Genomic DNA, 16,471 nt, shown 5'->3' with positions numbered 1-16,471 from the left:
GGAATTACAGCAAAAACCAGTTTGATAGAAAAATATATTTTATCAATATTTGAGAAATTCAAAATTCCTTCGAACAACTGCACAATTTTCTAAATATATGAAACCTACAAATTCAAAACCTGTTTTATATAATTTTTAAGTGTAAGTAAAATGTTAAGTACTGTTAGAGGTCTTTCATGACACTACAAATGCTGGGGTGTGAATTTGTTGTGAAGTGCTTTATATAAAATAAATAGTGCTTTAAAATGTCCTTAAGTCCTTGATTCTAGTGTTCATGAAAGAATGGGAGCCCTGATAATTTTCCCTTTCCGCTGCCATGATTTGTCAATCATATTTGTAAGGAGAGAAGAAATGTGTGAAGGGAAACCAAGCGACAACCTTCCAGTCTCTCTCTTGAAACCACCACAGAAGTGACTTAAACTGCAATTCATTGACTGACTGCTAGAGACTGGCTCCAAAAAGAAGCCCATGTTATTTGGTCTCATCTATATGTGATTACTGATCAGCACCAGTTGCATTATGTAATCTCTTCCTTGCTTTCCCACAGGTGAGAAGCAAGCCGCCACCCATGTCTCTTTGGAGCAGGAGTTTGACCGGGATCTTTCCCAGCTGTGGAGGGAGTTGGAGGAGCGGGTCGTCTCAGTGACGAATAGAGGGACGGTGCCCATCACTTTCCAGCCCTCCCAATCCTGCCTGAACAGTCAGACAGACAACCTCAGACACCCCCTCGCTGTAGTAGAGGGTACGTTTTCCCTCGTACATCAACTACTTATTAAGCATTTTTATTTGTGCTCTATATCTTCCAGTTTTTGATTTGAAGACATCTACATTGCCTTGACTGTTCCAGTGACTCAAACTCTTGAATTCAGTGGAGGTTTAGATGTGCTTTAGGGTCTTTATTAATGAGTTTGATGTATTGCAGGGCTGCATTTTTGGTTTATCAATGTATTTTTAATTGGACTGAGATGAATTATTCACCATTTGTTTTCCTCTTAATTTCATGAAATTGAAGCATAGTGGCCTTACCTGTATTTGACCTGGTTGAATTATCCTGCAGCCTCATCAGTGTTATATCTAGAGGTGCAAGAGAGACTAGTATTGATGATAGAAATGAATCCGTTATCATAATTGCTGGACATGCACCTGGCCTTATCCCACAGCAAGAGGGGATTAACAATTTACAATTTAGCATATATAATTAATCATAATAATTATCATTAGTCATATGGTATTCATATATGAATACAATATAATTAATGATAATTATGATTATTTTTATATGCTAAATTGAGATTTGTTTTATAAATTGCATTTTAAATCACACATATTTTTTAATATATATTTTATTTCCCCAAGTAGTCCCCAAATGTTTTCACTGTAATGTATATGGTAATTTAAAATTGAATGCCATAATTTAGGCTTAAACTACATACGATCAGATTGCTGTTTTTGTTCATCAGTTGTTAACAACAACTACAGACCATGATCTTATAACTAGATCGAAATAAGCCAATAACAATAGCCACACAATGCTATGCATACATATTTGTATTTAAAGGAACACTCCGACTTTTTGGGACTTTAGCTTATTCACAGTATCCCCCAGAGTAAGATAAGTCCGTACATACCTTTTTCATTTCTGTGCTTTCTGTAAGTGTTATTTGATGCACCCACCGCTAGCCTAGCTTAGCACAAAGACTGGATGTAAATGGATACTGTTAGCATAGTAATCCCAATAAGTGACAAAATAATGCAAACATTTTCCTATTTACATGTTGTGATCTGTATAGTCACAGCGTGTACAAACAACAAGGCTATATGAGACCGAGACCATTTTAATCGTATAAATACTGGGAACTATATTCTCACTAGGTGTAGGAGCACAGCTAACATTACTTGGGCGGAGTGGCTACTTGGGCAGAGCTAAAGTCCCAAAAAGTTGGGGTGTTCCTTTTAATGTTTATTTTTATGTGACTTAAAGGCTGTATTGATACTTCAGTTTTTAAGTCTTTTGTAGTTTTACTGTACCAGCTCAACCCTTATATATCCTCAGGTCTGAGACATGTATTGTTGCCTGTTTCCCATTATTTTCTGTTATGTCGCTTGCTATTAATAGATTGTCTTCTTTCTTGGTTTGGTATCACAGAGCCCATCATTGTGGAGGTGGTTTTCCGTAACCCCCTGAAAATTCCTTTGGCTCTGTCGGCTCTGTCTCTGCTGTGGAAGTTTACTCTGAAAGACTTCTCAGGTCCTCAGGACGGCACAGCCGGAGAAACCGTCAGCAATGAGAAAGAAGTAAGCCTGTTAATAATCTCCCGGCTCTTTGTGCCTGAGGTTCCCAGCTTTGAGTTTCTCATCAGTTTGATTTGAATCCATTCCAGACCACGGCCCTCAATGACATCATTGATACGCAAGTCATTGCAGAGTTCACCATAAGTCCAGAGGAGACCAAAGTGGTTCGTGCACCTCTTTCTCTCATCTCTCCTCTTCGAATTTCTTTTTTTTTCCCCCATTGCTTTACCTGAATGGGCTTTTTGTTCTTGTGTTTGTTCTGGTCTGTCTCTCTCTCACTTTCTCAGGCCCGTTTGAAGTTGCTTCCTCATAAGACCGGAGAGTTGCATGTTCTTGGTGTGGTTTACAACCTGGGCACTGGAGAAGCGGGCGACAGTGAAGGTGTATCACAAACATTCATTCTTTGATGCTTTGTAAACATTGAATGCAACAGTTAAAGTTATTTATCTGATGTAAGACTAACTGTAGATGTGACTGGTTTGTGTTGCAGGCTCGCTGGCCGGGGATCTGATGTGTGTTCGTGGACAGCAGAATCTGGAGATCCAGGGACCCAGACTCAATATTACCAAAGAAGAAAAGACTTCCGTCAGATACGGACCAGACCACCGCCTGGACCCCATTATCACTCCACCTATGCCCTTACTGGAGGTGTGGGGTCAAACTTTGATTTGAAGCTTTAATACTCTAAAGGAGATAGAATGGTTCTGAGAACTGAGAGCAGATCTAGTATAAAAGCACTCGTCACAGTTATATTGAAATGGTTTAATGATTAACAGTGATAATTGAGTGATTAATTTAATATTCTGATTCCTATATTCAGAATAAATTTGGCTGGGATATATAAAATGATACTATATTGTGAATCTTGTGATTTAAATAATTTATAAGCATCTATGTTTTAAATATCTGCATAAAATCAAGAAAGAGAATGTTCAGTTTATTTTTTGAATAGATTCAAAATATTTGTATCACTTATAGGAACAGTTTTTCTTCATCGTAACACATTTGGATAAATTTAGCATTACATCGCTTTCTCACCAGTGGATCCTCTGCAGAGAATGGGTGCCGTCAGAATAAGAGTCCAAACAGCTGATATATAAATATCACAATAAACCACAAGTAATCCACAAGTGGACTGCTGTCCATTTACAACTTCAAATGCATAATTTTTAGCTTCAAACCATTACTTCTGGCTAAAATACGAGTCCTCTAGTGATAATGTTGCTTTCTTCTTTGAACAAGTCATCTCATCTGAATCAGGTGAGAAATATGCACAGACTAAGCACAGTTTACAAGCCAAAACATTTTTAAACAAAATCAATCTTTGGATTTTGATGTGAGAGGACTACAGAGGATGAATTTTTATTTTCACTGTAGGAAGTTTTAATATAGATTATGGACTCATATTTTAGCCAGAAGCAACAGTATAAAGTTAAGAACATCTTGATGCATTTGTTTATTACAAACACGCAGCTTTACACTTGGGAATGGTGTGGATTACTTTTGGATTATTATGATGCTTTTCTCAGCTGTTTGGACTTTGTGAAAGATTCAGTTAGACTGATATTCCAGTCATGAGAGACATTTTGTTTTATTTTATTATTCTGCTAACACTCTTTAAAAGTTTTTGTCATAGTTAAATTAATAGATTATAGATACATTTTTAATCAACACTAAAACATTTGTTATTATATCCCCATGAAAAAGCAGTAGAATCTGTTGTGAAGTTAAAAACTGTAATTTTTCCTTACGAAATAAAATTATAACCTTTTATTTATTAATTTGCATTAAACATTCTGCAGCATTTGGCTTTCATTAACACTGAAATTAGTAACACATCATTAAAAGAAATTCACATTGTAAGCTGATTTTTTTCTTCCTGCTCCTGTCAGGGTTAAGTGGTGGTTCTTTGCAAGAATAAGCTACATGTGCACCAGACTTTATACCAATAGTCAAACCTCTGTTAGATAAACCATGTAACCACTGTTTCTCTGTCCTCTTCCACCTAGGTGTTTTTCATTAACTTCCCCACTGGTTTGTTGTGTGGTGAGATCAGGAAAGCGTGGGTGGAGTTTGTGAATGTGAGTGCAGTCCCTCTCACTGGTCTTCGGGTGGCGTCCACACACCCAGAGTTCTTCACGTTCGGGAGTGCTACCTCTGACCTCACCCCAGTGACCCCCACAACAGCAGAGCACTGTTCTGCATACAAGACTGTGGCCATGCCCCCGTCAGTGGCGACTGTGTCGCTCGTGTCACCAGCAGCGTTCGGGGTCACCAGCAGTGACCAGCCGGTGGTGGCGGAGATTCCCTTATCACGAGGTGTGTTGGGACCCGGGGAGGCGTTACAGATCCCACTGTGGCTCAGGGGGCCTGACCAAGAGGGTGTCCATGAAATCAACTTCCTCTTTTACTATGAGAGTACAGAGAAGACTGCCAAACTTAGGTATGTGGCCATTTTAGCTTTTTTTGGACAATACAAAGAACTGTGCAGGGTGTGATTTCTCAGGCCGGTGTGGCTTCATTCAGGGTATATATTGTGAACATATAACTGATGTGATTAATTCACTGTGCGCACTTGGATTTATGAGTTCAAGCCTTTGTCTTATTTTCATTTAGGATTCTTGGAAATTAAATACAACCAAGACTTCACATGATAGTAGTAGCACCCTATTGTTTAAAGATAATATAATATATATATATATATATATTGCAATACAAAAAAAAGGAAGCCTCATCTTTGTTTCTGTCTTCTCTTTATAGTCACAGGGTGCTTCGACACACTGCTTTCATCTGCGCAAGCCGCTCTCTCAACGTCAGAGCCACGGCCAGCCGCAGCAACACGCTGCACAGCAGAGAGAGAGACACCGAAGAACAGCAAGAATCGGAGGAGAAAGACGCCAGCATGTTGGTCTTTGTGGATGTGGAGAACATTAACACAGTGAGCACTTTTTTCATCTTAATACTTTCTGCTCTTAAAGTTTGTGAAACGTCGGAACACTGTGGCATTAGGGGATGCACAGATGTGAAATCATGATGTGCTTTATCTCAACTTCAAAGATTCAAGTTTAGGAGGATTATTATACCATTATTAATATTATATTAATGCATCATACTGAATTGACAGTCCAGATCATAAGTGTTCACACAGTCACCATCAATTTCTCTGTGACCTAAGTTGATTTCATCTCATCTCTTGTGAATGGTGTGTGTTGATGTGACTCTCCTCCCTCTCTCTCTCTCTCTCTCTCTCTCTCTCTCTCTGTCTCTCTCTCTCTCTGTCAGTGTGAAGCAGGTGTTCGTGAGTTCCACATAGTTCAGGTGTCCAGCAGCAGTCGGCAGTGGCGGCTGCTTAAGTGCATCAACCCTGTGGGAGATAAAGGTATGGTAGTGTAGTTTACTTAAAGCCTTTGTGTAATATATTTTATAAATTTATAAAGCTATTCATGTCCATATGAATACAGCGGTTTACCTGAGTCATCTGAAGAGATACAATCTCTTTGTGATGAATAGATTCAATTTACGATTTTATTTACTTGTAAATATTGATCATTGGACATAAATAGTTAATCAAATATCGTAAATTAGGCTTAAACATGTTTGTCTGATACAAGAAAACCAATGATTGTGAGAAAATATTAAAAATATCTTCATTATCAAACTCTTAGGGATTTGTAACGACTTGATGGTGAGTAAATGATGACAAAATATTAATTTTTCACAATTCAATAAGACTTTCTTCCATAGAGGACAAAAAAAGTCTTCTCAAAACAAAATAACTTTATGTAAGGAAATTTGTTATCTATTTATATTGGTCATTTCATTATGTTCTGCAGCTCTAAAATCTCATTCACACTTCAGCATATTCAAAAACAAAATTCATTGACATCAAACTTGGTGTGACATATCTTATAATTTTGAATATGCATAAGTGCAAATGAGATCTGACAGCTGCGACAAATGATTTCTTTAAATATTTACTTTTTGGACTGTTACAGACACAAAACTCTCATGTAGTGTATTAAAATAAGTGTAATTATGACCTGAGTTCACATGAAGACGTTCATAAATGCTGAACCTAATTAAAACTAAAACTTGAAAGCAATGATAAAGAAACATGGAAAACAGCTTGTAAAATATAGAGCAAGGACAGCAAAACGCACTGTAAAATTCTGACTTTGCTTTGAAGAGTTCATTAACTGGCCTTGACATCTGAACTGCTTTAGTGGATGTGAGTCTCTGATGTAGGAGCAGCAAAAAGAAAGATTCTCTGTGAAGAAATGGAGGAACACTCATCTTCTTTCTTGTTTTCGCCTTCATTTGGTGTTGTGTTTGCAGACTCTAAGCTGGCCAGCAGGGAGAGAGGGAAGCTGTGCTTCAAAGCCACCAGATGCAGAACGGAGGAAGGTGGGGCGTCCAGTCCACACACATGCACACAAACACTCATGCATTCGATGTTTTTTCTTTCCATGCAAAACTTGCATAAAAGACCAAGATGTGAATCAAATTTCCAAAATGCACATAAAAACTCTGTTGAGGTGTACAATCTTCTTGTTGAATCGAATACATTGCTAGATGTGACTTTTCCTTCACAATCTCAGCTGCTCATGGCTAATAAAAATGCAGCAAACTGTGTTTAACATACTGAAGTTCGAACATGTTGATATTTTTTCCTCAATGTCTCTGCTACCTTGGATGCTGCAGAAAAATACACCTTTGCTGACCTCAACCTCGGCAACGAACAAGTAAGAGTGCCCTTTTGTTCTCCCTACTAGTTCAGATCGATACTGTGCAGATCGATACTGTGAATTAAGCGTCCTAATAGTGTTTCTCTCTCTTTGTCTATTTGTTCCCTTCCTTAGATTGTCAGCTCTACCACTCCGTGTGCTGATTTTTTCTTCCGGAGGGATCTGCATCCTGAAGCCAGGAGAGGAGGTGTGTCCGCAGGCGGAGCTAATCAAATGCAGAGAAAGAGTCTCACGCCACAGAGCGGGACTGATGACGGTGGGACAAGTATTGTCAAAAAATGCAGCGAAGTAGAGCTTGATATCATCGTCCTTTGGAAGGTACCCAAATTAATTGTTTCATGATAGGTGGGGTTTGAGTCCAGTCATTTTATGTAGTATTTTATGAGGGAGAGATGTCAGTCATATTTGAATGTTTGAGGCAGAAATTTACCATTTACCAAATATGATACAATAAAACGTGCTAAATTTGATCAAATTAGTATTTCAGATTCTTTAAAGGTGCTGTATGTAAGATTTTGATTCTGCTGAAGCATAAAAATATCATATGTTTGCAGATATTTAAGAAACATGCCAAGTTCATATACTTGTTTATCTGAAAAACAATGCTTAAGTCAGTTATTCTCCTTTGAAAATGTGCATTCAGGGCACGAATGTCTGTTGTTGTTTTGGTTTGTGAAACCCGACCACTTGCTATTTACCCAATTGAATTTCAGCACTCTGGGTTGCCAGCTGGCGGAAAACACCGCGTATTTCATTTAATTTTTCATCAAATGTGTGCGTTTCTGTTGGTGTCATCAATCTGGCAACCTATGTGTGCACGTCAAGTTTCAGGAGAAGAGGCCGAGTGAAAAAAAACCCCTCTCCAATATTTTGAATTTTGACAGCAATACCTAGTTCAACCACTCGGTGTCAATCCTACATTACGGCACCTTTAATTTTCGTAAGGACTTCATAAATCATCATGGTGATTATTTTGTGTAAAATAACTTAATTCTGTACTCTTTTGCTGCTTATTGTACTTGAATGGTTTAAAAACCATGAATGCTCGACCCTGACCCATTTTAGCCTCTAGATGTAAAACACTTTTTAACTGTTTAACTGGCCCCCAGGTAATATCTGTTGGATATCCCTGATTTAAACCTTATAATTGAAGGTGATTTCTAAAAGCATTACTAGCCAACTGTCCAGTAACTTGTGTTTGTTTGCCAAACTAATTGACTTAAGCATTTGGCACTTTGCAAGGGTTGATTTTGGATGAATGCAGTGCTTAACAGCACTATTGTTGATCAATTTTACTGTCGAAAGAAGATCAGCACCTCATAGAAATGTAGTTGTAATTAATGCATGCTGATATTACTTACACTTTAAGATTTGAGGACAAAAATCATTGTATTAATCATTTAATGTGCTGTTTCAGGCATATGTTGTGGAGGACAACAAACAGCTGATTTTAGAGGGCCAGCTTCATGTTGCACTGCAAACCATCGGCAAAGAGTCCTGCTCACTCTCACAGAAAGAGGTACTACACATCCACATTATCTCCCAATGACTCTTGCTGTTCAGCTGTTTTCATGTGGCTGCTTTATAAATACATCAATGCAGAGGCACTCTATAAAGAATATAGAGTGACTTCCTCTAGTGGAAGAGACCACTGTATCTTTTCAGTGAGACTTGTATAGAGTGTATACTTGAGCAAATAATAGTTTTGTCTATGTGTTTTGAAGTGTCCGTTATTGATAGACCAAGATGACTTCATCTTAATACACTCAGGTTAACCACTCAATTGGCTGAACACAAAATAAGTGGTAGCCTTTTTTTTATGATGCTTTTTTCGCTTGAAACATTCAGTGTGTTAGTAAAACACCCCTCATGGGAAAGAGCCTGAACTCATAGCAATCCTCTGAACAGATGTTTAACCTTAATATGCAAATGTTGGTCAAAAATGACCTGTCCCTCTGGTTTTTGGCCTGTAATTGGAATATGTGTCTTTTCATCTGACACTGCAAGTGTCTTATTCAACCTGCAGCAGTCAATCACGCTCGATAGCATGGAAAATGATTTAATTGAATTGATCACCGACTGGCTGTGGCAGACGTTACCCAAGCATTGATAATGCACTTGAGCATTGAGGTAAAACACTGAAGTGCTCACTAAAAGCATGCTTTTTCGAGCATTCATTTTTGATTGAATAAATCAGAGATCAGGTCAGCATGTGATGTAAATAGGTCCAATGATTTTAATTCAGGGCTGTGGTTATCTCTCGCTGTAGCTCAAGTAATGAACATCTGTTGACACTCTTGCTGCAAGTCACTTTTATGTGTGTCAGAGCCTTGATGCTTTTGCAGGGCATGGGAGGGTATAAAGGCACTTTGAAGAATGTGAGAAACTAAATAATTTCAGTCTCCTGACCTTGCTATATGGGGAAAGGTGTACGTGTCCTCTGACTTTTTTATGAAGAATGATGAAGGTTGGAAAGAAGGATTCTTTGGTGCTCACTGCTCGGGGATAGATAAAATGAAGATGGACCTTGAAACTCATCGGTGTGTGTGTGATTTTATTGGAGACCTGGATAAGTCTTCTGAAGGCCAAAAAAGTAGTACACTTTAGTGACGTAAATCATCAAGGGCTTAATTTGTCATTGATATCCAAGGATTTCTTTTTGTTGTAGAACAAAAACATTTATGTTTTACATTTGTAATGTTCAGGTGTGTGGTTCCATGCTTCTATTATACAAGACCAGTGTTTGGAATAACGGCGTTTAATTTAATTTGCTCTGTAATCCATAATTTTTCCCCTCTGTTTCCCTCCTGCTGTTGGGCCTGATTCTGTTCGGTCTGAAATCTCTCTCTGCACGCCGTTGCATAGCAACACTCATTCATGGCAGAGGAAGTCCCTCACGCGAGGGAATGGCGTCACACATGTTGATCTCAAAGTCTTTTTATAGAAACCTCACGTGAGCTCGTGCTTTTCTCCCTTTTGCATTTCGTGTCTCATCCACCCCGCTCTCCTCTCTCAGTCACGCACACACTTTAAACAGACTGAAAAGCTTCCGTTAACAAACCAATTTCCTTGTGCTTTTTGTCCATTAGGAAACTCAGGAAATGGTGCTTCTGAAGTTCAAGCCTGACGTTCCTCCCCCTGTAAGCAAGCCCTCGCTGGAACAGCTTTCCCACCTCATAAAGACCTGTCTCCACTACCCAGAGTCTTATGATCATCCCTTCCCACAAAAGAGGTGAAGTGCACACAAACAAACACTTTTGAAAAGCTCAAGAGAGACCTGAATCATTTAGCTGAAATCCACTGACTGTGTTTCCGAGGGATAAGACTCGCACAGACGTACACTAATGTTCTCATGCCCAGTGAAGCCCACAGGAGCGCTTGTGTGGTCTAGTTCTGCAGTGGTGCGTGAGAAGTAGGTGTGTTCACGTTAAAGATGGAGATAAACTGGACCGTGTCGAGCTGATGCATTCTCAAAGCACTCAGTCATCACTCATATCTTTGGGTTTGTGTGAATGTGCTCATATAAATGTGTTCGTGTTTGTTGTCGACAGCTAGAAAACTCACTGAAATGCGAAACACATTGTCACCGTTTAAAGAGTATACAATCAACGTGAACAAACCCCTTTAAAGTTGACATGAAATAGAAGTTCTGCCTATTTTTTCGTAATACCTAGTAAATATCATAACTGGGTCTTCCTGTGAAATCAATAGACTTCTCCAACCATTTAGTTTGCTTAAACTCCGCCCCTTTCTTACAGTCAGCCTCGAGTTTGCATTCAGATCTGCCTCCATCCAATCAAAAACCAATGGATGGAACCACATCCCTTCCTACTTTTTTTCATTTATTTTTCGATAGTCCATATTTCTAGGATTTACAGTATTGTTCAAAATAATAGCAGTACAATGTGACTAACCAGAATAATCAAGGTTTTTCGTATATTTTTTTATTGCTACGTGGCAAACAAGTTACCAGTAGGTTCAGTAGATTTTCAGAAAACAAATGAGACCCAGCATTCATGATATGCACGCTCTTAAGGCTGTGCAATTGGGCAATTAGTTGAATTAGTTGAAAGGGGTGTGTTCAAAAAAATAGCAGTGTGGCATTCAATCACTGAGGTCATCAATTTTGTGAAGAAACAGGTGTGAATCAGGTGGCCCCTATTTAAGGATGAAGCCAACACTTGTTGAACATGCATTTGAAAGCTGAGGAAAATGGGTCGTTCAAGACATTGTTCAGAAGAACAGCGTACTTTGATTAAAAAGTTGATTAGAGAGGGGAAAACCTATAAAGAGGTGCAAAAAATGATAGGCTGTTCAGCTAAAATGATCTCCAATGCCTTAAAATGGAGAGCAAAACCAGAGAGACGTGGAAGAAAACGGAAGACAACCATCAAAATGGATAGAAGAATAACCAGAATGGCAAAGGCTCAGCCAATGATCACCTCCAGGATGATCAAAGACAGTCTGGAGTTACCTGTAAGTACTGTGACAGTTAGAAGACGTCTGTGTGAAGCTAATCTATTTTCAAGAATCCCCCGCAAAGTCCCTCTGTTAAAAAAAAGTCATGTGCAGAAGAGGTTACAATTTGCCAAAGAACACATCAACTGGCCTAAAGAGAAATGGAGGAACATTTTGTGGACTGATGAGAGTAAAATTGTTCTTTTTGGGTCCAAGGGCCACAGGCAGTTTGTGAGACGACCCCCAAACTCTGAATTCAAGCCACAGTACACAGTGAAGACAGTGAAGCATGGAGGTGCAAGCATCATGATATGGGCATGTTTCTCCTACTATGGTGTTGGGCCTATTTATCGCATACCAGGGATCATGGATCAGTTTGCATATGTTAAAATACTTGAAGAGGTCATGTTGCCCTATGCTGAAGAGGACATGCCCTTGAAATGGTTGTTTCAACAAGACAATGACCCAAAACACACTAGTAAACGGGCAAAGTCTTGGTTCCAAACCAACAAAATTAATGTTATGGAGTGGCCAGCCCAATCTCCAGACCTTAATCCAATTGAGAACTTGTGGGGTGATATCAAAAATGCTGTTTCTGAAGCAAAACCAAGAAATGTGAATGAATTGTGGAATGTTGTTAAAGAATCATGGAGTGGAATAACAGCTGAGAGGTGCCACAAGTTGGTTGACTCCATGCCACACAGATGTCAAGCAGTTTTAAAAAACTGTGGTCATACAACTAAATATTAGTTTAGTGATTCACAGGATTGCTAAATCCCAGAAAAAAAAAAATGTTTGTACAAAATAGTTTTGAGTTTGTACAGTCAAAGGTAGACACTGCTATTTTTTTGAACACACCCCTTTCAACTAATTGCCCAATTGCACAGCCTTAAGAGCGTGCATATCATGAATGCTGGGTCTTGTTTGTTTTCTGACAATCTACTGAACCTACTGGTAACTTGTTTGCCACGTAGCAATAAAAAATATACTAAAAACCTTGATTATTCTGGTTAGTCACATTGTACTGCTATTATTTTGAACAATACTGTACATCAGTATAGTAGAAAATTTTTTGTAGCAATTTCAATTACATTGCAAACACTGAAACACAAGAAATCAGCATTTACTATGAAAAGAAAATGAGGTATTAATATGCAAGCTGTAAAACAAAGGTCTAGTTAACAAGTCTGAGGACTGCAATCATAACGATTCTAACAAACTTTAAGTGCTAAGAGCTCTTGCCTGTCTAGTTTTTGTCCTTACTGAACACAAGCTTTAGGACATGATTTTGATTTGTTGCACTTGGCTTGTAGCTGGATGTGTTGTATTCGGTCAGCACAAAAACACTAATTTTATATCAATTTTTTATTTTATTTTTTTAAAGTTTAATAATAACTTAAATACTTCGTACATCTTAAAGTTGTGACGAAAACAAAGCAGTAACCGATCCTTTCTTCCATATTGTGATGTACATCCGAGTTTAACAGATGATTGGAAAATAAAAAAAGGGGAAAATTGGTTATATCGATCGGCTGTTGATGTGGCTGTTACAATCGAAAATTAACCCGAGCTTGCAGTCGATTGTGGAGGGGACAAGGAAATAAAAGATTAGAATAAAAGATTATTGAAGTCTGACATTCATCATCCGAAGTCTGTCATGTTTACCAGAAAAACATTTGTGACATTCTGATTGTTACAAGGTTAAAAAAAAAAAAAAAAAAAAAAACAGAGAAAAGAAATTGATGAATAGGTAATGCAAAATAAGATGTACAACATGATTTTACAAAATAGGGTTTATTTATTAACTAAATGTTTAAAGTAATCTTTTTTATCACTGGTAATTATTTTATTTACTATGATTTTAAAAGTTTAGGATTTTAAGAGTTCGGGAATGGTATCGAAACTTTAACCCAGGTCAAACATGTCTTACTGTGTAACATCACAGCCATACAGAACTTAAATTTACCAGGAAATTGAACCAAACATCTTGTAGTATGATGAGATGAATGTTCCAGAGTCAGGGGTTTGTCCATCCATATCTGTGCTTCAGGACAAATGACTTAAGTTGCTGCACACCACAGTATGGGATAAACCGAAGTAAAGAGACCCATTGATCAAAGTACTGTCTAGATGTAAGTTGAGTGCATCAATTTTACATCGAAAAAAAAAAAAAATCCGTTTTTTCTGTTCCTATACAAGGTCATGAAAAGACACAAGTACTGATGTTTTTTCTGTTGCATATTTTAACTGAACAATTGACTGTTTGATTTCGGTTTGCTTTTGTGGAAGACACAGAGCATTGCGTCAAGAGGAGAAATTTCAAGAATTAGACCTGTCTGAACTGGAGATTTTCTTGGGCTCTAAAATCTGTACCCAACAGAAAAGAAATTGTAATAGAAAAACCCAACCTGAGACACACCTGATGAATTACTCCATTACTTTGATTGAACATTTATTCAGTTTATTATTACTTTATATTATGGGCTGCTTTATGGATGGGCTACATGTTATTTCTGAGTTCAGCTTTAATTGTGACCAGTGGTTTTGAAGAAAGAAAAAAAAACGTGATAGTTTGATGAAAATGTAATTGGTAGCCTAATGATTTTCTAGTGTTTTCTGGAGCCTAATCTCGGGCGAAAGGTTTCTACACACAAAGAAAAGCCCAGCATGAACACTCAGCATAATGAGGCGAGTGGATTTTCCTGGTGGATCTCATATCCATAAGATGATTTCAGTGTGCAAGGTTACAAACATATGCTCCTTTCTATATGCATTCCTCACTTAACACAACATGCAAGTACAGAAAAGAATTCGGGTCTTATCGGGTCCATTTGGAAAAAGCACATTTATTTTAAATTACCCGAGACCTGATGCCGCTAATACTGACCCCGACACGTGTCCGAGACACTTGTAGAAGTTTTGACCCAAGTCCTCTCGGGACGGACTTCGGGTTTTAAAATCCAAGTGGACCAGTAAATACCTCTAGTCTGAACCCCATCTCCAAAGATTTGATGTTCTTGACATTTTTTTTTTTTTCCCTTCCTTAGTTTATGTATGGTTCCAGTCACCCTGACGTTGTCCAACTGTTCCTTGGCTCAGGTAGACGTCATTGTTGATCTGCGGCATAAAACGACCAGGTACATCTCCGTTTTCCTGATACCTAATGTCCATATCTTCGAAATATGGAATGCATTTGCACTTCAAAGCAATCTCATACTCTTGTTGTCTTTCTTGGCAGCCCGGAGTCACTGGAAGTGCATGGGTCTTTTAGCTGGCTGGGCCAGACCCAATACAAGTTGCAGCTCCAGGCTCAAGAGGTGTACAGGCTTCTCTTGAAAGCTTGTTTCTTCCAGGCTGGAGTTTATAATTTGGGCACACCCCGTGTCTTCGCTAAGTTGGCACAGACCAGCACTATGTGTGAGACAAGCCAGCAGAGCGCCATGCCTGCCCTCATTATCGTCAACAGCATTTGAGTAACTCCGCAACGTCCATCCAACCTTTGTTCAAAGTATGTTCACCTAAATAACTGAAATGGACCGGAATCCAAGATTTTTCTACTTCTTGCTAAAACTAAATCTAATTGAGAGAGATGAGTAATTAAAAAGACTTGAACACATGTTTCCAATTAACACTGCATCTGATGTGCTTGTATGGTCTGCAATGGTGAGCTAAACACAAACAGACTTTAGATGTTTTGTCTTAAATGCACCTGAAGCGTGACTGGATCTGTTTTTTTGTTTTCTCATGTTAATTTATCTCTCATGTCAACCATGTATCTTTTGAAGAATTTTGCTTTTGTTTTATGAAATCTTTTTGTTTTTAGAACTAATTCTCAAGATCCCAAACATGTGGTAATGTAAATGGCTATGCATCTCTGCCTCGTACTGCCCTGCTGGCTATCTCACGGTTGTCCACTGTGCTCTGTTGCCACATTAACAAACAAAAAAACACCATCTTAAAACCAGAAGATGAAACACAACACTGTAACCTGATGCGCTGTGGTTGATATCATTGCAGCTGTTGAAAGGACAACATATTTCGGCCTTGTTCAAGAAGGCTGCAAATGTGGTGTAAGATGGAACTTAACGTGACCTTGAGAGAAACCAGTGGAATCGATGAAGTCCAAAAAGGAGCCATCTTAATGTCGTGCCCCAGTGAGGAAATGGCTGAATCCATGTTGCCCAGTCAAACAGCATAGACTTTAAAGGACCTGAAAGGACACCAAAAGGGGTGAAAGTCAGTCTGAGGGCATATTTTTGTTTGTGCATCTTTGTGTGGGTGGGCTGTGCCGTTTTCTCCAGAGAGGTTTAATTTTCTACAAACCAATCATCCTCTCCCACCACCTTGGCTCTCATTCTGTCATCTCCACTACTATGATCGAACTGTTATTTAAATGCATCTACATGATGCATTCCTGAAAAAAATGAATAGAATGTATTATATTTATAACAAATAACTGTACATAGAATAAAATGTAACCAGTAACCAAGAACGCGGCTGCCTGTTGCCTTCTTAGTCATTTATTTTATTTCAGAAAGGGAATTTGCTATATTTATTTAGCAAGTACCATCTACTAGTTGCAACACACAAGTTTGTCTAATATGCTGTTCCTGGGAAACGTGATCGAACACGCTGTAGCAAATAATGAATGTGAGGCTTTTAATTTGTTTTTAATAATAGTTTCAACTAACAAGTGCAACACCAATCGGAGCTTCAAAATCTAGCCAGAAAATCCTTTCTTGTCTTCGAAGTCATTCATTTAAACGCATCTGGTTCGGTCAGTGGTATTGTTCCTTATGTAAGGTTGGATTGCTGGAGTTAACCACTAGGTTTGTATAAAATGTTATGCGTTTTCGTCCCTGAAACAAACAAAAGCTAGCTGGAAAATTTGACATGCTTAACATCATTCTGTTGATGTTGGCAGCTGAAACATCAGTGAAAAGAATGTGATGAATTTCACAACAATATTGACATAA

At 38.4% G+C, this 16,471-nt stretch overlaps 1 protein-coding gene across 5 annotated transcripts in view; it reads left to right on the top strand.

Annotated features, from left to right (window-relative positions):
* Positions 1-15,985, top strand: part of LOC113063270 (trafficking protein particle complex subunit 8-like) — a 41,030-nt gene extending 25,045 nt beyond the window's left edge. For 4 of the 5 annotated variants that reach the window (XM_026233533.1, XM_026233532.1, XM_026233530.1 and 1 more), the window contains 15 exons: positions 548-742; positions 2,147-2,295; positions 2,382-2,456; positions 2,580-2,673; positions 2,783-2,940; positions 4,302-4,735; positions 5,053-5,230; positions 5,575-5,671; positions 6,628-6,696; positions 6,991-7,034; positions 7,152-7,355; positions 8,455-8,556; positions 10,127-10,269; positions 14,543-14,632; positions 14,734-15,985. In XM_026233533.1, coding sequence (XP_026089318.1) covers positions 548-742; positions 2,147-2,295; positions 2,382-2,456; positions 2,580-2,673; positions 2,783-2,940; positions 4,302-4,735; positions 5,053-5,230; positions 5,575-5,671; positions 6,628-6,696; positions 6,991-7,034; positions 7,152-7,355; positions 8,455-8,556; positions 10,127-10,269; positions 14,543-14,632; positions 14,734-14,968 — 2,267 coding nt within the window. In that variant the 3' untranslated portion in view covers positions 14,969-15,985. The remainder of the gene's footprint in view (positions 1-547; positions 743-2,146; positions 2,296-2,381; positions 2,457-2,579; positions 2,674-2,782; positions 2,941-4,301; positions 4,736-5,052; positions 5,231-5,574; positions 5,672-6,627; positions 6,697-6,990; positions 7,035-7,151; positions 7,356-8,454; positions 8,557-10,126; positions 10,270-14,542; positions 14,633-14,733) is intronic. The other variant, XM_026233531.1, reaches the window with a different exon arrangement.
* The last annotated feature ends 486 nt before the right edge of the window (positions 15,986-16,471 follow it).

Source organism: Carassius auratus, chromosome 45, assembly GCF_003368295.1.
Source record: "Carassius auratus strain Wakin chromosome 45, ASM336829v1, whole genome shotgun sequence".
Lineage (NCBI taxonomy): Eukaryota > Metazoa > Chordata > Actinopteri > Cypriniformes > Cyprinidae > Carassius > Carassius auratus.
The sequence above is the reverse complement of the archived record's forward strand: the minus strand, read 5'-3'. Positions and strand labels throughout refer to the sequence as shown.